This window comes from Sapajus apella, unplaced genomic scaffold (assembly GCF_009761245.1).
Source record: "Sapajus apella isolate SASKATOON/1434 unplaced genomic scaffold, GSC_monkey_1.0 scaffold76, whole genome shotgun sequence".
Lineage (NCBI taxonomy): Eukaryota > Metazoa > Chordata > Mammalia > Primates > Cebidae > Sapajus > Sapajus apella.
In genome coordinates, this window is record NW_022437016.1 from 4451888 (window position 1) to 4478009 (window position 26122).

Below are 26122 nucleotides of genomic sequence, written 5' to 3' on the forward strand. Positions count from 1 at the left end.
AATGCAACAATGGGCTAATTAGGTGGAGGGACTGCTTTAGAAGACTGCAGTTGTTAAATCTTGAGTGCCAGTAGAACGGGCTGGTTAGGAGGAGAAGATTTTGCCTTACAGATTTATTTAGGTTGGTGCAAAAGTCTTCGTGATTCCTTTTGCCATTAGCAAAACCAGTAATTTTAAATTTAAATGGTGATTTTAAAGTTAAATAGAAATTTTAAAAATTAAATAGAAATTTAATTAAATAGGATTTAATTTAAATTTAATTAGAAATTTCAGTAATTTAAAAATTAAATAGTAAATATATTTTAAACAGCTAGGATGACACCACATAGCTATCTGAGCTAGTGTTAATTCCCCACCTCAGTCAGGTGAATCAGACAGAATACAGAGGCTGAATCATTAACAAAAACTGTCATGACTTTTGCACCAACCTAAAACTGGTGGCATCTTGTCTCTCTTACATCAGAATTGCTAAGCCCAAACACCACTAACTTTTGAAGTCAGATACTTCTTTGTTGTGAGAACTGCCTATGCAATAGTACCCTCTACCCCTTTTATAATAATCAAAATTGTCTTCAGATATTTTCAAATGTCCCCTGGGGAAAACACCACCTACAAGCCAGAACCACTGATTTACATTGTAGGTTTGGACCAACTACTTTACCTCTCTCAGCTTCCATTTCCTGATTTGTACAACAGAGTAACAATCATATATATATATATATATATATATATATATATACACACATACACACACACACACATACACACACACACATATATATACACACACACATATATATATGTGTATGTATATATGTATATATGTGTGTGTGTGTGTGTATATATATATATGTGTATGTATATATGTGTATATGTGTGTGTGTGTGTGTGTGTGTGTGTGTGACTGACACAGAGCATGCTGCGTGAATGTGAATGGGCTTATTCTTTTTAAAGTGGATTTTTCTTAGAACGAAATAGAAGGTAGAACCCCCAAACATGCAAGAAATAATAACAGAGCTGCTTTGTCTGAAGCATGATGGAGAGTCCCACCCTGCCCTTTTAGCTGTCCTGTGATGCCCTTTCAGAAACCCTGGAGGCACCTCTAAAGATCAGCTGCAGATCAGAAATGCCCTGGAAGAGTGGAGTCTGAAAAACCTGGATCCAAATCCTGGCTCCTTCCCTATGTGCCCCTGAGAGAGTTAGGAAACCCTAATTCCATGGCTATGTGGGCCCTCTCCATCTTGTCCATCTCTGTATTTTCCACCATCTGGCAGATACTCGGTATATCCAGGGCAGGACTGGGACTAAAGGAAGACTTTATGGAGGGAACAGCAGCATTACCTCTGACTCAGCAGCAAGATAGCCTGGCACTGAAGGTGACACTCTCTCAGGTGAGGACCCTGCACTCAATGACCCCACAAGTGAGTGTCTCCTCACATTTTGTACTAAGGTATCTTATCTGTGTCACTCACTCCAGGCTCTGATCAAGGGACCTCAATAAATAAGGCAGTGATTGATTAATTAGTTAATCCAGGTTCTTCACCATTATGGTGGAGATGCTAAAATCGGTTTTGCTCAGTAGTTTAAAAATTAAATAGAAAATATATTTTAAACAGCAGGTTAATGCCTTATAGCCATCAGAGCTAGTGTTAATTCCCTTTCTCAGTAAGATGTATCAGACAGAACACAAAGGCTGAAAATTCATGGTATATTCAGGAAACAATGTGGAGACTGTTGTAGCCAGAGCCAGTAGGTGAGAAGCCAGAGGTGATCCAGAAACTTGTTGGTCTGGACCATGCAAGGTCCTGCTTGCCACCCCGCAAATGCACCATCTACACTGCATTTCACTCGGCAGCAAGATGATGTACACTAGCGCCAGGTCGGTGCCTGCAGAGGTGGAGGTGGCGGCAGCACTTACCTCTCTCTAGGCAGCTGGTGGTTGGGATTGTGGCGACAGCGTACACTGAGGCCGAAAAGCTTGCGGGCAGTGCGTTGGATCTTTTGTCTCTGTGCTTCTGTGGCACTCTGCAGGAGCTTGTAGCGGTTCTGCAGGTCCCAGTCATTGCCCCAGTGCTGATGGATGCTCCCGATGGTCAGGAAGTGGTTGCTGGGGAGGCGCTTCATAAACGATTTAAACTCATCTAGTGAGAGACAAAGGCCGAGAGAGAAGAGCTAAACATGACAGCAGCCATCTGACATTGCCTGGAATGCTTGGTCTTGCCTTCCAAAAAGGCAGGCCTGCAAACATAATTTTGTTTTCCTGCAGGCCATAGAACATGGCATTAGCCTATCTTTCCCCTACCAGAAAGGGCGAAAGCCACTGTGCTTTTTTTACGAAGGGAATCTGCATACTGTATCCTTGCTTAAGACAGGGCTTCCCACAATTCTGGCATCAGAAAGCCAACTTTATAGTAATGTTCATATATTATTATATCTACTTAACATGTTATTTGAATCAAATCATTATTTTTAACTTAAAAATAGAAAACAAGGCCGGGCGCGGTGGCTCACATCTGTAATCCCAGCACTTTGGGAGGCTGAGGCAGGTGGATCACAAGTCAGGAGTTTGAAACCAGCCTGGCCAACATGGCGAAACCCCATCTCTACTAAAAATACAAAAATTAGCTGGGTGTGGTGGCGGCCGCCTGTAATCTCAGCTACTCAGGAGGACGAGGCCAGAGAATTGCTTGAACCCAGGAGACGAAGGTTGAAGTGAGCCGAGATTGCACCACTGCAGTCCAGCCTGGGCAACAGAGGGAGAGTCCAGCTCAAAAAAAGAAAAAAAAAAATCTAAAACAAAATGTTTATCAAATTCGCCAGAGAAAATCACTATTGCATGCCTCCAGAAGAATGGTAGCTATAAAAATAAATATGATAAAAACAATGTTAATAAATTCTAGTCAGACACTGTTGCCTGCTAAATGATCAAACCTCCATGCCTCTCTCATGTTGAAATACAGTAAATTAGCAAGTGTTCAAGAGGCGTTAAAGGCATGCTAGCACCAAACCGAAACTTTCTCTTTGATGTAATCTGCAGGTTTGACAGAGAACTGAAATGGCTCAACTTCCCCACTCCGTGATCCAGTGTGCTTTGAAGTTGTACATGTGTCCCATCTAGCATCATCCCACATTTCAAAAAACTTCAGCTTAAGAGATGGTGACAAACTCTTGGGTCTCTGGGGTAAAGGTTTCTGCCTCAGTTTGTGATGCTGTTTCAGAGTGTCAACTTGGCACAGCCATAAAAATTATCTCGTTCAGCATTCTTGTTTTACAAGTAGGAAAACCGAAGCCCAAAATGGGAAAATGATTTTCTAAAGGTAATGTGGCTGATAAATGACAAGATCCAGGTCTGTGTCCTGAGTTTTTGTTTTCTAATCTAATAATCCAATCTGTTGTAATTCTAATCCCTCTCACCCCATTCCTGGAAAATTAAAAAATCAAGGGGTTGATCATTTTGTAGGAAAAAAGGCTAATGGTTGGATTTATATAAATATCATAAATCTTCAGCCTAACACTTTCACTTCACATTATAAAACCTCCAAGGACATTTTAGTATACTATGCATTTAAGCTTTCATTTTATTTTTAAAAATGCTTACATAGCTCTTGACAGGCACCAGGCACAGTCATAATCACCTAACATATATAACCACATTTTATAGCAAACCTATGAGGTAGGTATTTTAGAGCCCCATTCTAAAATTAGGGCACAGAGAAGTTAGCTACCTTGCCCAAGGTCAAATGGCCAGTAGACTGGAGAATTAAGGTCTGAGTCTGGCTCCAAACCCTGTGTTCTTAGTTAGTATATTACATTTCCTCTCAACACATAAAAACAGGCAATCCCTAGGCTCAGCACATTAGGAGAAAATAGTAAATAAAAGGCGATAAAAAAACAGAAGCTCTGACTCCTAGAAAAACCTCAGGCACTTCATTACAAAGAGACAGGCAAGAGTTGGAGTCACATCTGAGTACTGCACAGCTGTGGGACCCTTATTCTCTCAAGACCTTAGTTTCCCCATCTGCTAACAGGAATAATGGTATCTAATCCAAATGTTGAGAGTGACATAGTGGCCTAGTACTACATCTACCTAACTAGTTTCTGATACACAGAAAGTACTCGATTGATGGTAGCATAAGACTGACAGGATGAAACAAGCCTCTACACTGATCGATGGATTCAGTGAGCTGGCTGAAGGCAGGAGACGGGCCCTGATGACTCTCCTATTTGGGGCAGCTGGGCTCTCCTCCCATGGAAAACATAAAGCTGCTCTTGCAGAGGGCTCTGTTGATGTCAAAGGGAAACACAGGCCTTCCAATGAACCCAAATTTGGGTCTTAAAAGAAAATGGAATTTAAGGGTTAAATGCATTAACTTTCTTGAATAAAGTAAAAGTACTCCAACCAATCCACCAGGAAGGAGATGCAGATCGTCATTCATGTATAGAAACTAGGTCCTATTTGCCACCTACACTCTGGAGCCGTCAAGGAAGCAATGCCTTTTACTTTGGCCTGGTCATTAATCCCTCCAAATCACCTGGGCTGAGTAGTGAAGGTTAAGGGCTAAAAATGAACCAAAGGAGAACTCATATGCACAAGCCTCTGATGCACATATGGATGAATGGATTTATCTTAAAGGGTAAAACCATTTCAAATACAGAAGCACAGGCAATCTAGAGGGAGTGTATGCCTTATGGGGAGAAAGTGTGACATAAATCATTTTCTTGGCCTGTTCAGCTTATTCAGTGACATCTCAGTTTTCTGTGTTTCCTCACCCACCCACTCAAAGTGGTTTCTATTCCTTGGAAATAAGGATTGTATACTAAGGAGTCTTATTCCTTATACATATAGCCTAAATTCCCTCTGTTTTTTAGCAATCGGTGAAATCTTTTTGCAAAAGCATTTTATCAAATGCTTTCTTTGTTTGGGGCCAAATAATCATCATAGTACATTTTCAACATGAACTTCTCTTTTATGGGTTCTCAGGATGGTCAGTGGACTAATGGGTGTCGTTATAAGGCATCCACAGATCCATTTGAGCTGCACAGCACAGCAAGAGCAGAATCCCTGATGCGTTCTGGGCTCCCAGAGCTGGCTTACAGCTTAGAGTTCATGGAAACCAGTTATTTTCAAACACTGTTCCACAGAACTCTGCTTTTATCTGTGGTACACAGTGGCTCCAAGGTATGATTTTGCTTGATCAAAGAATGTCTTGTCTAAAAACTTGAATAAATTCAAATATTAAAAACACAAAAATGTCCTCTCATTTATCAGATGAGGGAACCTCAGGCCTAGAGGGGAAAGGAAAATTTAGTAACCAAAGCTGCTGTGAGCAGTAGATTTGGAATCAGGAATTCCATTACCAATCCTGCCGTTTACTAACTGTGCAGCCCCAGGGAAAACACTAAGTCTTGAAGGAGGATTACAGAGGAGGCGTTCCCTTCTCCATAATACAGAAATGTTACTACTTCCTTTAAGGTGGCTATTACAACAGATTTAAGAAATATAATGTTGTTTTAAAGACAGTAACGCTCTATGCATAAGCCCATTTATTTAACAGGTACTTGAGTACATATTACATGCTAAGTGCTTGCTTGGCATCTGGGAAGTCTCCAGGATTCTCAGGCTTATCCTATATAAAAGTGAGCACATGGTCTTCTTCCCAAATCTTTCAGGGTGTCCCAGCTCAATGAAGATTACCAACATCTATTCAGTTGTCTAACATGCCTATCAAAGGAGGTTTATGAATATCACCTCAATACCCCCTTTCTCTTCAACTCTTGTAGACAATCCAACATCAAGCTCTGCCATTGTTTCCTTCTAAATATCTTGGCATCTTGGCACACATCCTGTTTTTACAACTTGTACCAACTCCCTAACCCACCTCATGGTCATTTCCCTCCTAGGCCCCTTGTGCCTCCCATAGGTCTATCTGCACCCACCTTCTGATACCTGCACCATAGTCAGATACTTCAATTTCTGCTCTTTTTTAAGGTAGCCTTCCTTGACCACATTGACCCCCCAACTCCACATCATTTGTTCCCAGCAGCTCATCCTTCTTTACAGATGTAACCTTGCCATTTCCTAATCACTGGCATGGTTACATAATTAACACCTGATTTTCCAACAAAATTCAAATGTCCATGAAGCCAGAGATCCTACTCTGGACTTCATCTGCTTTAGTAGCTTGGGTGACTGTCTTTCCTCCCCTGAAACTCATTTTTCTGAACTATGATATGCATAAAATAACTAAGTTAACAGAAAAGTGACTTTGAGCTTTGATAGTCTGTAGATTCTTTGGATATCTATACCTCTATGTATATGCACACACATATAAACACATAGAGCTATGTGTTTATTTATAGAGACAGACAGAAGCATCTGAATACACACACACACACACAGCCCAAGGAATCAATACAACTACCTCTGACTCTTCCCTCTCCAGAGGTTTCCTATGCAGATTTATTCTTTCTGTCTTCTGGGTACAACAGAAACAATACATCATATGACCACAAACTGGATTATGCTATTCATTAATTTTCTTCAGTGGAGATTTATTGAGTGCCTGATCTGTGACAGCTATTATACTTGCATCTGGACCCTCTAAAGTAGAAGAGTCAGGGTCACTGGACTTTGCCTCGCAGCAGTCCTAATTCCAGTTAGATTAGCTCCCTTACAGACTTGGCTCAAGGCCACTTATGCAGTGGCACTGAGTTAGACCCTCTACCTGAATTCTCCAGGTCCTTATAAGCTTCGGCCCAAGACTTGGCCATGTTGGCCAGCGTGTACTCCATGATCTGGATGTCCATGATGGGGCAGTTGCACTGCGGATACTCCTCGGCACATTGGCATCGACACTGGCTATTCTGGCACAGGTACTCCCCCTCCCCATTGCACATGATGTAGCTCAAGGCCGACTGGACAAACTTCTCTTGCAGATACTGAGGAAAGATTATCTGAAGACCTGTTTGAGAATAGCAAGAAGGGAAAACAGAAAGGTTAAAAAAAGGTGTTTCATTAACAGTTTCCAGAGGTGACACATAGGAATCTGAAGCTGCTACATTTCTCCCTGTGTACTGGAACCAATATATTTCTGGGCCAACCTAGATAAAGACCGGGCATTATCGGTGAGGCTTCCAGTTGCATCAGTTTTACTTAAACTTCTCCGGTCATGATCTTGGCCGTCTCTGAAAGGCATAGTCTATTCTGTTGTAGTGGGACTGAGGCTAGAGCCACATATGGTATATACCTTTTCCATTTGTGGAGAAAACTCATATTGAAAATATAACTTTTATTGTTTATCATTATTTCCTTAATTGCTTTCCTTAAATATTTGTAAACCCTATTTATGAAACACAAGTCCTGAGGTAGGTACTAGACCCACAGAGATTAAAAAAAAAAAAAAAGACACAATCCTTGCCCTTGGGGAGTTTACAATGTAATCAGGAGGCACAGACATGGACACACATCATCATAACATGGCTTTACAGACCTATAGCAGAGACAGTCATAATAACATTGTTTAGAGAGCAGAGAAACCTTCATAGTGGAGATAGAATTTGGGCTGGTTGAAAACCAAGTAAGAGATCACCAGGTTAAAAGAAGAACAGGAAGGACATTCTTAAGAGGAAAGACATCATTTGCCTGAAGATTCCTAGTGAAGGAATGAACTTGGATGAATGAGTTGCCTGTGCTGTAGAAAATAGATATAGAAAGGGTCAGAGGCCAGTGTGCAAAGGGCTTTCTTACATGCTAGGTAGTTTGAACATTATTCTGTGGATCACATGTACACATTGGTAGTTTTGAAGGGTATGAGTAACACAATTAGAGTGATATAACTTAATAGGATCACTGTAATATAAAAACTAACACATCACTAGACATAAGCATCACTAGGTAATTAATTTTCTCTTCTTTGTTCTAACAGTGAAGAAGCCATAGTCCACCAACAGGAAGTGACCAGCCCATGGTGATAGGATGAGCACTCTGAACTACATTTCATGATCTTCTCTCTAGACTTGATTATTCGAAGTCTTAATACAGGGGGCCAATGAGAGGGAAGGATTTATCTGGGTATGAGCACTACTCTGGTACCTATGAAAAGTCAGCAGACTAGTCTATTGTCTATAGTGCCCAGAGAGAAGGACAGATCTGGGCTACCTTAATTCATTAGGGCACATGCACTTAGGACATTTCTCTCCACCTCATTTGGAGCTGCAAACAGTTTCAGCTTCCAATATGAAGCAATGGTTCTACTACTCACTGTGTAAAACAGAACTGTATCTTATTTGGATAATTTTTTTCTCATTTATGCTTCAGGGACACTTTTTAATCCTACTCATCAGGGATATGCTGAACAAGGTCAGCATTTCTTCCACTTTCTATTTCACAGTTGTTTCTAGATTTTTATCTTTTTTCTATGTTCTTCAAATTTTGTATACATTTAAATAAGTCCCATCCTTTCAACCTGTGTTCATATGGTGGCTAAAGAAGAATATTCTCAGAGGGACATTGTGGGAAAGAAGATGGTTCCTTCACCATACCTTAATGCCTTATGCCAGGAAATCACACACTGTAGTCAAAAACCTGGGCAGGGCTACACTGGCTCCTCTACTTACCATCTAAGTCGTCTCAAAAAAAAAAAAATTCAGTCTGTCTCCAAGGTTCCAGTTAGTACCTACATGCAAGGATCACGGAGAAGACTACATGAAAGAATGCCTGCAAATTGTCTGGAAAGGTTCCTGGCACATAGCAAGCAAGCAACAAATGTTGTCTATTCTTATTTTTGACGTGATGATGAGGATGATGATGCTGTCACTCCTCTGATTAAAGTGGTTAAAGGTTTAACAGAACCATCAGGATTCATGAAGGAAAAACAGGTGTGGGTGTATCATCAGAAGGCAGTCTTCAGATATTTGCAAAGCTCTGATAAGGAGGAGGGTTTAGAATTCGGCGTCTGTTGAACCAGCATTGAGGGCAGGGCTGTTGAGGAAGGTGTAAACGTCAATATGCATGGACAGGATTCTAGCAGATTAAGCTATACAGTTGAATGATGGTTTGCAGTGAGACTGAGTGGGCTCCACATTGATGAGCAAGGGGTCCATATGGGTTTGAGTGACTATTTGGGAAGGCTACTGTACAAGGGTATAACATACATATCAAAACGTGAGGTAAAACAAATTAAGCGATAAAGTTCCTGCTGCACTGAATCTACAATTCTTTCAGAGTGTGAATTATTGAGTCATTTTATCCATATCACCATTTTCTCTTCCAGAGCCAAATTTATTTTTAGCTGATCCCAATCCCCCATAGGGAACTGGGTATATGGATTGGGGTTAAGTTTCTGTTGCTTAAAGGAACTCTACAGATTATATTCTCAGTTCTATTTTTCTAGCTTGCTCATCATTTTCTTTCTCCCTTCTGTAGGGGATAAAATATTCTATTCCTGGTCTCAGCCCAAAAGGAATTTGGGGAGAGCATTTTTAGAAAATTGCGTCAAATCATTTTTCCATTTGGCAAGGATACAAAAGGCAGTATTACCTACCCAACTTAATGCAACTGACAACAGATGAAGTTTGGAGTTGGGGGTTTTCTGGGAGCAGCTAAAACACAAAATTGGCTGCTCTTTAAAAATGGAAACTCAGAACATGCAGAGCTGTCTTGGAGGCAGAATCTCCTGGGCAATTTCGAAAGAGAATAATGAAGACGTAGCAATTAAAAAGCACTTTTCTGCAAAATGTCATTACTGTTTAAAGTTACATAACCATTTCTACGGCAGCAGAGGTTCACACAGCAGTCACAGCCAGAGTCGTCTCCTGATGGCCTGTGTCCAACAAAGAGGCCCGGTGCTGACCTCCTACGTGGGCGCCTGAATCCTGCCTGCTTCAATGGGAGCCATAAATAATTTGGAGGGGGATTTGGCCTGTGAAACCACTGTTTGAAAGATATACAGCTGCCGGCTGGGGTGAAAGATTCTGTCCCCACAGTTCCCAAAGACACAACACACACACAGAAAGAGAGAGAGAGAGAGAGAGAAAAGAAAACTGAGAAAATCAGAGAGAAAAGGGCTACTGTCATTGCCAAGCATATAAATTTTGCCTCAAAAAACCCAGGCAGGCAATAGTTGAGAGTTTTATTTGAACGTCAGCTCACCCACACTGAACATATGGAATATTTTTCCCCAATCTTTTTATATATTTTAAAAAATCTTGTTATAATTTAAAATGGAATGTTTCAGCATTCTGCATAGCGAGTAGGCCATGTATATGTGGGACCACCCAAGATGTCTTCCTTCTCTTTTCCTGATTTGTACCTCATTCTTTTTCCTTTCAATTCACCTTCGACACATGCATCTCACAATATTTTTTGTAGTTTGTATACAGTCTTTGTGTGCTGAGATATTATTTCTCTTTCTCTGTGTCATGGGATAGGATGTCTCTATTTCCTTGCCTCCCTCCTTCCTGTTATCTCCTAATATTCAATTCTATACTCAGAACACATCAGAAAAATGATGCCCTTTTTTCAGTCCCGGCAATACATCAATATTGTTCCGCCCATAATCTTTGCACTTGGCTTTCCCTGTGCACCGAATATTCTCTCCTCTGATTTCTGCTTGATCTCTTGGCCTGTAGTCCAGACCTTCCCAGGCCCACGTTAAAAGGCATATTCAGTTTTCTTCATAGGATTAATTCCTGGCTGAAATGTTCTTTTGAATTTGTTTTATTTTTAATATTCCCTAGAGTGGGCTCTAGGGAAAAAAGGGCCTGTCTGCCCTCTACGGGCACCCAGAGTGTAAACTCAGGTCAAGCCCAGTGCAGGCTCCAGGCACTTATTTGTGGATCAAAGGAACTTTGAACTTTGAACACTTCCTCCTCCAAGATGAAAAGAAAGGTGGCTCATGAAGCTTGTGGGGTGTTAGAATTTAAAAATCAGATGACCCGGGCAAAGTCTCACAACTAAGGTAACAGAACCAGGACTCCAATCTAGGAATTCAACTTGAGTTGTGACACACTCGAGGGTGACCTGGCTTAGAACTGCTGTGGTGGCTGCAGTACAGAGCGACCTCTGGCAATGTTTTATCTTCCCTGAAACTCAGGGGCTCTTTGCCTGTGACGTTGAAACCCTAAATTCCTAGTATACTAACGAAGAGAGAAGGGGCAAAAACTTCAGCCATAGCCCAGCTGCCAAGGACTCAGTGTTTGTGCTCTCTAACTCCCATACACACATTCATATGCTGAAACCCTCACTTGCAATGCCATGGTATAAGGAGGTGGAAACCCTGGAAGGTAATTAGCTTTAGATGAGGCCATGTGTGTGGTGCCCTTGTGATGGGACCAGTGCCCTTATAAGTAGAGGAAGAGACAGGAGAAGAGACATCTTGTCACTATCTACAAGTCAGAAAGCAGTCTGTCCCTCCCTCACCAGACACCATATCTGCTGGCACTTGATCTTGGACTTCCCAGCATCCAGACCTGTGACAAATAATTTCCTTCCATGTAAGCCACCCAGTCTAGGGTATTTTGTTACAGCAGCCTGAGCAGACCAAGACACTGTCATAATTAAGTGTTCAACAAATGTTAAGTTCCCTCCATTTAACCAGATATCAGATCATATTCATTACCTGGACCAAACTTGAACCCTTCTAGAAAAATCCTCCTTGAATAGCACCATTTGAGCCAGTATAAAACATGCCAAGAATGCATTTTCTCATATCAGCATTAAAATAATTATTATTGGTCTTTGTTTTTAATCACTCTATAAATTTTCCTTCCTTCCTTCCTTCTTTCCTTTCTTCCTTCCTCCCTCCCTCCCTCCTTTTCTTCTCTCTTTCCTTCTTCCAATTTATCTTTTCTTCTTTCCTTCCCATCTTTCTGCTTCCCTTCTTTCACACACATTCCTGAAGACCTACTATGTGCCAGGCACCTGTGCTGTGGATATAGGGGGGATGAGGCAGAGAACTCCCTCTTGCTGTAGGTATTACAGTTTAGTCAGTGAGTGAGAGAAAGAGAGAGAGAAGTGTAAACTAGCACTTTGGATGCAATAAAACCAGTATTGTACGAGAAGTAAAAGTTTTTCAGGGAACACAGGGAAAGAACTAACCCAGCATGGAATGAATTAGGAGTGTTAAAGGTACTCTCTACTCTCCTAGGGGATAGCATTTAAGCTAAGACCTAATGGGTACTCGGGTACTAGGCGATGAAGGATCCACAGAAAGAGTAGTCTATTCAGCGGGAAGGGCATAGAAAAGGCTTCAGGCATATAACTCCTTCCAACTGAGAATCAGCTTGGCCCTCACATTTTTTGTGATTAAGATTTGCCTTCTTTTGCTTGTTTGTTTTCTTTTAAGTTCCCTAGAAAAGAAGAGAAACAGTTCCTGCGACCGAGAGATCAAAATTCTGAAGGGAAGAGTGACACAGAGCAGAGATCTGTGGGTTCCTTAGAGGAAACAGCACTTTTTATAGTATAAGAAAGATCTTTATTCAACACAGAAAGGGATTCTGAGACTCAGGAAAAAAATGGGGTTCACTGTGTTGTTGAGTTTCAACCACTAGGAGTACCCAAGTAACAGAAGAACTTTTCAGAGGACCCTAAGATTGGATCCCTGGAGACCTTCAACAACATTGACGATATTGCTAGCACAGGCACTTGGTTCAGTTGACCATGCCCTGTGAGGCTGGAGAACATTTAATATCTAGAAAAGAAGATCCAATCAACAGAAGCTGAAGGTGAACCAAAGACATGAAGATTATAACCCAGTCTTCATCTCTGGCTTTGATTCTGCTCTTTTGTTGATAGGAACGCAGCCTCTTTCTCCTTCTTTTAACAAGTAGTACATTAGGAATTGTTGGAAGAAATCAAGAAGAGGTTTAATGCATGCTTCCCACCTCCTAAGGAAACAGAGGGGTTACCTGAATATTCAAAACTAAAGCAAATAAAAAAAAATTCAAGAACAAGAAAGAAAGATCTTGATTGATTGTTAAAACATTAAAAGTGGCATTGTGTCTGGCACATAGTAGGTGTTTATAAATATATTTCAAATATTGAATAATTCAGTGATCTATTATGAAGATGAAAGAAAACAGGCCTGGAAACAATGAATATGGAAGACTTTGTAATGACTGTGGGATGTAGGTTGAATCTTGAAACATGAGCATGGTCTGAATAGATAAAGAAAGGCAATGCAGTATGCCGTAGCAGAGGGCATAATTTGGGTCAATCTAAGCCTTTCTTATTCAAGGCAAAGACCATGCATTGTCATAGGTTGTTTTTGCTAAGCTTTATTTTATTCTATACCATAATTACCTAATACAGCGGTATTTTTGATGGATTTGCTCTTTTTTGACCTATTTCATTAGATATTAAATACACGATTTCTTACAGTGCCAAAGGAAGATGGAAAAAACACAGGTTATACATTGGTTGAATATAAATATTTTTCTGTCCTGTTCTTGTATCCGAATGTGCCCCCTGTAGATATCTCTGAGCTTTATAGGAGCCCCAGCTGTTGTCTTGTACCGCTAAGTTCTGCTTGTCAAATTCTGTCCATTTCTGAAATGCGCAAGGTGGGAAGAACAACAACAAGGACTGTACCTTTTGCAAAAGTCAGCCTGATCCCCTTCCTTGTGAAAGCCCAGGGATTTCAGACTGGCAGATAAAGGACTTTATGGCTCCAAGAGCCATACTGAACTCCAGTGTAATGAAGGCATACAGGTCAATTACCCATCTGTTTGTGTTTCTATTGCTGTGAATTACAGTATCCATCGCTGACAGCTCATTGGAGTGGAATGAAAATAAGACAATAATTCACCGGGTGAAACTGTGCAGAAAGGGCGAAAAGGCTATGATCTCATTCAGAAGTTCAGCCCTGTCTCCATGATGGGTCATTTACACTCTGGAAAATGAAGGAAGGCAGCTACCTGGGGGTTCGGGTGTAGGTTCCTGCTTCCTTGATATAAGAATTAGGAAATGGCTCCTCCTGGTTAGAGTAATCTTTTGTGTTTGTAAATAAAATCATCTGCTCTGCAGGATCTTAAGAAGATTTGGAATCCTTAGGTGAAATTCATGGGTATATGGAATTCAGCACATAAAATCACCTTTTTAGCAATCAGACGTTTTAAAGGATGAAGCAGGTTGCTTTGGTAGCAGGCTGCTTCCCATCACCAGAAGTGTGGAAGTGGAGTTTGAAAAGTAACTTGGTGCAAACAAATATTTGTTCCATCAAAGATTCAAATGACAGATGGTAGGATGGACTGTTATTAACCCACATTCAATGCTCCTTCTTGTAATATATCCTTTTAGAGATAACTATCCACCCCACTCTCCAAACTTAAACGGGTTCATATAACATGTTTCAGCTAATGAAATGTGGGTGTGAGTGATGTGTCTCTTTTCCAAACAAAGCTAAAAAAAACAACATACAAGCTCATCAGTCTCTCTTTGTACAGGTCCAAGAATGTTCCAGGTGGGGGACCACCAGAGGAGCAGAATTACAGTAGAACTGTGACCACCATGTAGCATAAGGAAGAAATAAGCATTCACTTTGGCAAACCACTGAGATTCAGGAATTGCTTGCTAGCACAACATAACCTAGCTTATCCTAACAGATATAGGAGTTGACAAACTATGGCCAATGGGCCAGATTGACCTGCACTCTATTTTTATAAACAAATTTTACTGGAACCTAGCCATGCAGATAAGAGTTGAGTAGTTGCAACAGAGAATATGTGGCCCACAAAGCATAAAATATGTATTATCTGCCTCCTAACAGAAAAAGTTAGTCAACACTTTTACTAGATGACCATCAAGATTTTTCCAACCTTGACTTTTCTATGATTCTGCTCTGTGTTGTTGGTGTTTATTCATTTGTCAGGCAGAGATCAATAAGGCATCTATCATATGCAGACACTGTTATAGGTTCTAGAGAAAAGGCAAGGAGCTAGAAAAGGTAAGGACACAATCCTTGCTGTCATGGAACCTACCTTGTAATGAGGGTGATAGGGAACAAATAAATAAATAAAAATAGAAAAGAATTCATACCAATTATAGGGGTTGGGGCAGGGGGACTTCTAAGTGAGAATTTTAACTTCAAAAAACATAATATCTTTTAATTTATGAAATCACCAAGGATAAGGAGGCCAGCATACTTTTTTTTTTCAATTTCATAAAACTTCAACATGAACATGTTCTTGAAGCTTTAAGAAGAGGTTGGCTCAATTTAAATATAAGCTTCTTCACAGAATTATGATACAAACCAAATTTGATACATATGAGACTCTGTGCTGCCTGATCCCTGGATCAGTTGATGTCTCCAAATTCCTGTCTTACACAGCTCCCTTCTTTTTCTTGCTACATCCAGCCATATCACTGTCTCTGTTCTCCAAGCATGTCAAGTTCTCTCCTATTCACATTTTGCCTTCAGCTCTCACTGACTGTTTGACCTTGGAGAAGGTAAGAGGCTTAACTTCTCTGATCCTCAGTGTTCTTATCCAAGCTTCCTTCATAGGGCTACTGTAAGAATTAAATGAGCTATTTTATATCTTGATTGTGGTAGTAGTTACATAACTGAATATGCTTGTCAATTTCATGGAAGAGTCCACTTCAAAAGGGTATATTTGGCTGTAGGTAAATTATAGGTCAATGACCCTGAAAATAAAATCACATAAATAACACAGGTGCTCTTAGTACAGGGTAGTTGTTTAAGTGACATCATTTTCCGACCTTGCCCTGTTTTCTATTGCTTTCTATGAAGTCTTATGTAGTCTTAGGTAGCCCCTCTGCTGGCAACCACAAACACCTTGCACATATTTCAAATCCCAATGGGACACTTATAGTATCACATGTGTGTTCATGTTCACATCTCTCCTACTCTATAAGCTTCTCGAATGCAAAACACAGCTCATTCCTCTACTATCTACCCATCATTAACACATTATTGAGTACCCAGAGTACATGTTTGAATGAAGACAAATTTAGACAGAATGTGTTTCAGAGAGGACTGTGGTTCTGTATTCTATGTTTAGCATGCCCATCTCTACAACCACCCCTCATAAGCAAAACCTGTATCTTCTTTCACAATATTATAGCTTGAGATCTGAGGCTTTTTAAACTTCATCTCAATTTTTACAGACAAGTGCTCAGAAAGATCTGAGTAAAAAAGTACATAGACACAAAAGAAACAACGGTGCTAAGAGACTTGGACACTCCTAACTGTTAGAAGTAAAACTAAGAAACAGAAAGAAATAGCTTCAACACTGACAAAAAGGATGTCCACTCAGAGACCGCATCCGAAAGTCACCAACTACAAAAACCACAAGTACATAAAGCTACTAAGATGGGAAGAGACCAGTGCAAAAAGGATGAAAACACCAAAAACCAGAACACCTCTCCTCCTCCAAGCGATCACAACTCCTCACCAGCTAGGCATCAAAGATGTATGGAGAATGAATCTGATGAATTGACAGAAACAGGCTTCAGAAGGTGGGTAATAACAAACTTCTCACAGCTAAAAGAACATGTGCTAACCCAATGCAAAGAAACTAAGAACCTAGAAAAAAGGTTAGATGAGATGCTAACTAGAATAAACAGCTTAGAGAAGAATAATAAATGACTTGATGGAGCTGAAAAACACAGCATAAGAACTTCATGAAGCATAAACAAGTTTCAATAGCCGAATTGACCAAGCAGAAGAAAGGATATCAGACATTGAAGATCAACTCAATGAAATAAAATGAGAAGGCAAGAATAGAGAAAAAAGAGTGAAAAAAAATGACCAAAGCCTACAAGAAATATGGGATTATGTGAAAAGACCTAACCTACGTTTTTTTTTTTTTTTTTTTTTTTTTGAGACGGAGTTTCACTCTTGTTACCCAGGCTGGAGTGCAATGGCGCGATCTCGGCTCACCGCAACCTCCGCCTCCTGGGTTCAGGCAATTCTCCTGCCTCAGCCCCCTGAGTAGCTGGGATTACAGGCACGCGCCACCATGCCCAGCTAATTTTTTGTAGCTTTAATAGAGACGGGGTTTCACCATGTTAACCAGGATGGTCTCGATCTGTTGACCTCGTGATCCACCCGCCTCGGCCTCCCAAAGTGCTGGGATTACAGGCTTGAGCCACCGCGCCCGGCCTCTAACCTACGTTTTATAGGTGTACCTGAATGTGATGGAGAGAATGAATCCAAGCTGGAAAACACTCTTCAGGATATTATCCAGGAGAACTTCCCCAATCTAGCAAGGCAGGCCACCATTCAAGTCCAGAAAATACAGAGAACACTACAAAGATATTCCTCAAGAAGAGCAACCCCAAGGCACATAATCGTCAGACTCACCAGGGTTGAAATGAAGGAAAAAATGCTAAGGGCAGCCAGAGAGAAAGGTTGGATTAGCCACAAAGGGAAGCCCATCAGACTCACGGCAGATCTTTCGGCAGAAACCCTACAAGCTAGAAGAGAGTGGGGGCCAATATTCAACATCCTTAAAGAAAAGAACTTTCAACCTAGAATTTCATATCCATCCAAACTAAGCTTCATAAGTGAAGGAGAAAGAAAATCCATTATGGACATGCAATTGCTGCAAGATTTCGTCACCAGCAGGCCACCTTACAAGAAGAGCTCCTGAAAGCCGCACTAAACAAGGAAAGGAACAACCAGTACCAGCCACTCCAAAAATGTACCCACCAGTAAAGATCATCAACACAATGAAGAAAATGTGTCAACTAATGGGCAAAACATCCAGCTAGCATCAAATGGCAGGATCAAATTCACACATAACAATATTAAGCTTAAATGTAAATGGGCTAAATGCCCCAATCAAAAGACACAGACTGGCAAATTGGATAAAAATGAAAACCCATTGGTGTGCTGTATTCAGGAAACCCATCTCACGTGCAAGGACACACATAGGTGAAAAATAAAGGGATGGAGGAAGATTTATCAAGCAATTGGAGAGCAAAAAAAAAAAGTAGGAGTTGCAATCCTAGTCTCTGATAAAATGGGCTTTAAACCAACAAAGATCAAAAGAGACAAAGAAGGGCATTACATAATGGTAAAAGGATCAATGCATCAAGAAAAACTAACAATCCTAAATATATATGCAATTATATACAAGAGCACCCAGGTACATAAAGCAAGTTCTTAACCACCTACAAAGAGACTTAGACTCCCACACAATAATAGCGGGAGACTTTAACACTCCACTGTCAGTATTAGACAGATAAATGAGAGAGAAAATTAAACACTCCACTGTCAGTATTAGACAGATAAATGAGAGAGAACATTAACAAGGATATCCAGGACTTGAACTCAGATCTGGACCAAGCAGACCTAATTGACATCTACAGAAATCTCCAACCCAAAACCACAGAATATACATTCTTCTCAGCACTACATCACACCTACTCTGAAACTGACCACATAATTGGAAGTAAATCACTTATCAGCAAATGCAAAAGAACGGAAATTGTAACAGTCTCTCAGACCATAGTACAATCAAATTAGAACTCAGAATTGAGAGACTAATTCAGAACCGCACAACTTAAAGGAAACTGAACAACTGGCTCCTGAATGTCGGCTGGATAAACAATGAAATGAAGGCAGAAATAAAGATGTTCTTTGAAACCAATGAGAATGAAGACACAATGTACCAGAATCTCTGGAACACATTTAAAGCAGTGTCTATAGGGAAATTTATAGCAATAAACCCACCAGAGAAGGGAGGAAAGATCTAAAATTGACACCATATTGTCAAAATTGAAAGAGCTAGAGAAGCAAGATCAAAAAAAACCCAAAAGCTAGCAGAAGACAAGAAATAACTAAGATCAGAGCAGAACTGAAGTAGATAGAGACAAAAATTCCTTCAAAAAATCAGTAAATCCAGAAGCTGGTTTTTTGAAAAGATCAACAAAATAGACAGACCACTAGCCATATTAATAAAGAAGAAAAGGGAGAAGAGTCAAATAGATGCAAGAAAAAACGATAAAGGCAATATCACCACTGACGCCACAGAAATGCAAACTACAATGAGAGACTACTACAAACAACTCTATGCACATAAACCAGTAAACCTGGTAAGAAATGGATAAATTCCTGGACACTTGCACCCTCCCAAGCCTAAACCAGGAAGAAGCTGAAGCCTTGAACAGACCAATAACAAGGGCTGAAGTTGAGGTAGCAATTAATAGCCTACCATCCAAAAAAAGCCCAGGTCCAGACAGGTTCACAGCCAAATTCTACTAGACATACAAAGAGGAGCTGGTAACATTCCTTCTGAAACTATTCCAAACAATACAAAAAGAGGGAATCCTTCCCAAATCATTTTATGAGATCAACACCATCCTGATACCAAAACCTGGCAGAGACTCAATAAGAAAAGAAAACTTCAGGCCAATATCCACGATGAACACAGATGCAAAAATCTTCAACAAAATACGGGCAAACTGATTGCAACAGCAAATCAAAAAGCTTACACGTCATGATCAAGTAGGCTTCATTCCAGGGATGCAAGGCTGGTTTAACATACGCAAGTCTATAAATGTAATCCACCACACAAACAGAACCAAAGACAAAAACTGCATGATTATCCAATATATGGCAGAGAAGTCTTTCGAAAAAATTCAACAGCAGTTTATGCTAAAAATTGTCAATAAACTAGGTATCAAAGGAAGATATCTCAAAATGATAAAAGCTATTTACAACAAACCTAGTGCCAATATCATACTGAAGGGGCAAAAACTGGAAGTATTCCCTCTGAAATCTGGCACTAGAAAAGGATGACCTCTGTCACCATACCTATTCAATATAGGATTGGAAATTCTAGCCAGAGCAATTAGGCAAGAAAAAAAAATAAAGGGTATTCAATTAGGAAAAGAGGACATCAAATTGTCTCTATATGCAGACTACATGATTGTATATTTAGAAGACCCTATTATCTCAGTCCAAAATCTCCTTAAACTGATAAGCAACTTCAGCAAAGTCTCGGGATACAAAATCAATGTGCAGAAATCACAAGCATTCCTATACAATAATAACAGACTAACAGAGAGCCAAATCATGAGCCAACTTCCATTCACAATTGCTACAAAGAGAATAAAATACCTAGGAATACAACTAACAAAGGATGTAAAGCACCTCCTCAAGAAGAACTACAAACCACTGCTCAAGGAAATAAGAGAGGACACAAACAAATGGAGAAACATTCCATGCTCATGGTCAGGAAGAATCAATATCGTGAAAATGGCCATACTGCCCAAAGTAATTTATAGATTCAGTACTATCCCCAGTAAGCTACCGATGACCTTCTTCACAGAACTGGAAAAAATCACCTTAAACTTCATATGGAACCAAAAGAGAGCCCGTGTAGCTCTTTAAGACAATCCTAAGCTAAAAGAACAAAGCTGGAAGCATCACACTACCTGATTTCAAACTATACTACAAGGTTATAGTAATCAAAACAGCAAAGTACTGGTACCAAAACAGAGATATAGACCAATGGAACAGAACAGAGGCCTTGGAGACAATGTCACACATTTACAACCATCTGATCTTTGACAAACCTGACAAAAACAATCAATGGGGAAAGGATTCCCTGTTTAATAAATGGTGTTGGGAAAACTGGCTAGCAGTGTGCAGAAAGCAGAAACTGGACCCCTTCCTGACACCTTACACTAAAATTAACTACAGATGGATTAAAGACTTAAACATAAGACCTAACACTGTAAAAACCCTAGAACAAAACTTAGGAAAACCATTCAGGACATAGGCATAGGCAAGGACTTCATGACTAAAATACCAAATGCATTGGCAGCAAAAGCCAAAATAGACAAATGGGACCTAATTAAACTCCAGTGTTTCTGTACAGCAAAAGAAACAATCATTAGTGTGAACCAACAACCAACAGAATGGGAAAACATTTTTGTAATCCACACATCTGACAAAGGGCTAACATCCAGAATCTACAAAGAACTAAAACAGATTTACAAGAAAAAAACAAAGAAACCCATTCAAAAGTGGGTGAAGGATATGAACAGACACTTTACAGAAGAAGACATACGTGAGGCCAACAAACATATGAAAAAATTTTCATCATCACTGATTATTAGAGAAATGCAAATCAAAACCACATTGAGATACCATCTCATGCCATTTAGAATGGCAATCATTAAAATATCTGGAGACAACAGATGCTGGAGAGGATGTGGAGAAATAGGAACACTTTTACACTGTTGGTGGGAATGTAAACTAGTTCAACCATTGTGGAAGACAGTGTGGCAGTTCCTCAAGAACCTAGAAATAGAAATTCCATTTGACCCAGCAATCCCATTACTGGGTATATACCCAAAGGATTATAAATCATTCTATTATAAAGACACATGCACATGTATGTTCATAGCGGCACTGTTTACAATAGCAAAGAACTGGAACCAACCCAAATACCCATGGGCCATAGACTGGAGAAGGAAAATGTGGCACATGTACCCCATGGAATACTATGCAGCCATAAAAAATGACGAGTTCATGTCTTTGTAGGGACATGGATGCATCTGGAAACCATCATTCTCAGCAAACTGACACAAGAACAGAACATCAAACACCACATGTTCTCACTCACAGGTGGGTGTTGAACAATGAGAACACATGGACACAGGGAGGGGAGCATCACACACTGGGATCTGTTGAGGGGTGCCAAGGGAAGGACAGTGGTGGGCTGAGGAGGTCAGGGAGGGATAACATGGTGAGAAATGCCAGATATAGGTGATGTGGGGATGGAGGCAGCAAACCACATTGTCATGTGTGTACTTATGCAACAATCCTGAATGATCTGCAGATGTACCCCAGAACCTAAAGTACAATAAAAAATACAAAAATAAAAAAGACTTGGACACTAACTTCAGCATATAATCTGTTTTGGATCCATTGCTATAAATCACAATTCTTGAGGATATATCTTTTTTTTTTTTTTTTTGCATTCTTTCCAAGGTAACAAGCCCAGTGCTAGATCATAGTAGGTACGCAAAAATAAAAGTACTCAATTCAGCATCCATTAATAAACTCCTTTCTTTTACCAGTTTATTGAATCAGTTCTATACTGAATGCTAGATATATCTATCTATCTATATATATATATATATAATGTTATAATACCAAAAATGACTATGACATGGTTTATGGCCTCTTGGGGCTCTACTTGGGAGCTACACAAAGATTTATAAATGTACAACGACAATCGAATATATGCATACATATACATGAGTTTGCATAGGAACAAAAAAGAAGAAGAAGACCTCCCTAACTTTTATAAGAGTAGAGGCATTTGGGAAAGTTATTTTGTACAGCATTGAACCTGAATAGTATATATGGTCCAGCATTTGCCAAGTTGTATGCCACAGAATCACAAATCTGCAAGTATACCCAAACCCAAATACAATCAGAAAACCATGTAATTAATTGACCTCTTTAGACTCATAATACACATTAGCACAGTCATGGCACTGAGAAGTCTTACAGTAAACACATGTGGTTTATGTTATTTAATCCAGTGTTTTAATATTACGGAGCTTTTGCTAAATCACTGAGCGGTAACAAATCACCTCAAAATCCCAGTGGCTTAAAACCACAAAGGTTGACTGGTTGCTCATATTTCGTGTCAGCTGTGCTTTGGCTCTGCTCCAGGTGTCTTCTTCATTTCAAATCTAGGCTAAAGGAACAGCCTTTTTTCAGGAATATGCCATCCTCATGATAAAAGGAAAAGAGCAAAAGTCATGCCAGACAATGTTTCCTAAAGTGTCTTGTCCAAATATGGCATGTAACATGTCCTCTCACATTCCATTGTCCAAAGCAAATCACATGGCCAAGGCCAATGTCACTAAAACAGAAAGTCATAGAGCCTCCCACAGTACAGTGCTGCCAGTCACATGGTAATGCATCATATGTGTATAATCCTCCTAGAGGAAGTGAACAATCATGTAATAATGAAATCTGCCACAAAATACACTTATTTTTACACCAAGTTTTTTTAAATTTAATTACCATATGATTCAGCAATTTTACTCTTAAGTATACAGTCAAAAGAACTGTAGACAAGGATTCAAACAAAAACTTGTAAACGAATGTTCGTAGCACTATTTATAGTAGTCAAAGGTGGACCTAAGTGTTCACTGACTGATGAATGAAAAACCAAAATGTATATTCCTACAATGGAATATTAATTCTGCCATAAAATCATATGACGTACTGATACATGCCACAACGTGGGTGAACCTTGAAAATGTGAAATGGAAGAAGCCAGACACAAAATACCACATATTGTATGATTCCATTGATTTGAAATACAGTTATCCCTTGGCATCTGCAGGGGATTGGTCCTAGATCCCACCCTCCCACCACCCACTGATACCAAAATCCATGAATACTCAAGTCCCTTTTACAAAATGGCATAGTATTTGCATATACCCCCCATATATCCTTTTTTATACTTTAAATAATCCCTAGAATACTTATGTGAACTGCTATGTAACTATTGTTACACTATACTTTTTTTTACTTTTTATTGTTGTATTATTATTAATTTTTGAAATTTTCTCTATGTGGTTGGTTGAAGCTAGAGATCCAGAACACACAGATATGGAACTCAAGGGTATAAAGGGCAGGCTGCACCCAGAATAGGCAAATCTATAGAGGCAGAAAGCAGATTACTAGTTATTGGGTGGGGGAAGGGGAATAGGGAATAACTGCTTAGGGAATATAGAATTTGTTTGGGGGTTGTAAAAAAGAAGAAATAGCAACAATAGTTGCACAACATTGTGAATGTACTGTCACTAAACTGCACACTTTAAAATGATTCAAGTGTTAGATTTTATGTTGTGTATATTTTACAACAATAAACAAATAAGATTCAAAACAAATTGAGTTGACAGTATAAATAACTTTAAGCTAGTAAACATTTATTGAGAACCTACTCTGAGCTAAACACTATAGGAAAGAGAAGCAGATAATGAACAAATGAAAAAGCATATGGTTTCTCCTCTCAGGGATCTTAGTTACAATTTAGTGGCAGATGACAGAATGTATCTGGAATATAATAGAGGCACATTAAAAATGCTTTGTTAGCCATGCTAAAGGAGAGCTTAATTCTAAGGTAAGCTGTCAGGAAAAAGATAAGTATTGACCCAATCATCTTAAAAAATAAACAGGCACCATATCTCCATGGAGTCAATAAACTAATTATCATGGATGACTTATTTAGGTTTTGGCCATCTTGATGCCTCATTTCTGCACAATCAATGACATCGACAAGGAATCTAATGGGACATGGTTGTTAAATAGACCAAATTACCACATCGACCATTTATCTGTCACTATTTCCATGCAGCGTACTTGGCCACAAGTTCATCTGAAAGGTATAGCCTCCCATGGCTACGTACCAAAACGTAACTCCCTGATACTCCTTCTCTCAGCATCTGTCTATAACCCATCAGTCTGCACTTGCTTAGAGTTCTTTACTCCTTCCTGCCCAAGTCTGAGTCTTTAAGTTCACTCCAGATTCCCGGTTTCTTTAGGTCAGAAGCAGCTCTTTTTATAGTCATACATTCCTGGACAGCTGCAAGGCCTAGTATCATCTATTCTAGGGGATTTTGGTCTTTTCCGGTTATAGATCCATTTGAGAATATAAGAATAATTATAGAAATCACTCACACCTACACAAGTTGGCAAGTAATTTTAGGAAAATCACAGACTGTCTAAAGTAAATAGCAGAACCTAGAAAGGTTATGGTGCTGGCACATGGAAAGGGATACATAAATTCTTTCTCTAGTAAAAACCATGACTATTATAAATATGCCCCAGCTTGGGAGGCAATGTGACGTAGAGTTTAAGAGTACCAGCACTGAGTGTATCTGGGTTCAAATTCCTGCTCTACAAGAAAGTTACTTAACTTTTGTGAGCTTCAACTGTCAAATTTGAAAAACGGGACTGTGATGAGGTTTACATGAAATATTGATATAAAGAAATGAGCTCTATACCTGGCACATAATAATCATTCACAAACAGTAGCCTTGATTAATAGTATTCTTATTTTATGAACCTTCTTGTTTTTTAGGTCAGATGCTTTCTATATGTTTTCCAAATACGTGAAGAACAATAGCTCTGAGGTAGATGTGTTCTTGTTCCCATTTTACAGATGAAAAGACCTAAGGAAGTTCAGAGGCCTAATTAACTAGTCCAAGGTCTTTAAAACTAGCAAATCTTCTCTGCCCATCCTCCTCATTCTCTTCAATTTCTGATTGAGTCTTTGATTGACATCTTCAATTTCTTTCTTCTTGTGAAGAATCCTTCTTCTCCTCTGATGAGCATAGAACAAGGTACTCCTATGCTCGTAAAGTAAAACCAACATTTGGATACAGCTAGCTGGGTAGAAATCAGTAATCTCATTTGTCATGAAGACACTGAAGGCACTGCTCTTTCACTGAAAGGTCCTCATCGGCAAAGCCCCAGGAAGCCAGAACATAAATTCCCATTAGTGCCTCCAGGTCCCTGCTAACTGGACAAGAGGCATCAGCCACTGCTTGTGACTCTAAACTAGTTCTTAACGAAGGCCATTCACCCCAAAGCTGCTTCTGAGACCAAGTATTGGCAACAATTACTTAGCATATCACCCTCAGGTTACAAGTCCACACAAATTAATGGGTGTGTGGGAAAGGAGAGGGCTTTAGAAAAAGGAGACCTATTCACTCTCTGTCTCCTCATCCTTTTTGAGCCTCAATTTCTTCATCTGTATAATGGGGAGCATGACCCCTAACTCTTAGTTGATGGGATGGATAAATGAGCTAATGGTTATAAGCTCAATGTCTAAGAAGGACAGCATCTAAACAAAATGTTATTTTTAAACACTTATCTTACATTTTCTTTTCATACTACTTGTTGAAAGATGATTTTGAAAATCCTCATCTTTACTTCATCTGTGATGTCTAGCTACTGAGAAATAGGATTATCGACACTACTCTTCATCAGACTGCTCCTCTTGCTCTGCCCTCTCCTCTCCCTCTACCCTCTTATTTCCTCTCCTTTTTTTCTCTTTTCACTCTTCTTTCTCTTCCTTCCTTTCCCCTTCCTCATAATCTTTATTCTTCTATTATCTT

General features: G+C 39.6%; 1 protein-coding gene across 1 annotated transcript in view; it reads right to left on the reverse strand.

The window, feature by feature from the left end:
- BRINP1 (BMP/retinoic acid inducible neural specific 1) overlaps nucleotides 1-26122 on the reverse strand; it is a 203742-nt gene that overhangs the window by 34622 nt on the left and 142998 nt on the right. The window contains exons 6-7 of the mRNA XM_032251437.1: nucleotides 6726-6962; nucleotides 1919-2141 (exon numbers count right to left, since the gene is read on the reverse strand). Of these exons, the coding sequence (XP_032107328.1) occupies nucleotides 1919-2141; nucleotides 6726-6962 (460 nt within the window). The remainder of the gene's footprint in view (nucleotides 1-1918; nucleotides 2142-6725; nucleotides 6963-26122) is intronic.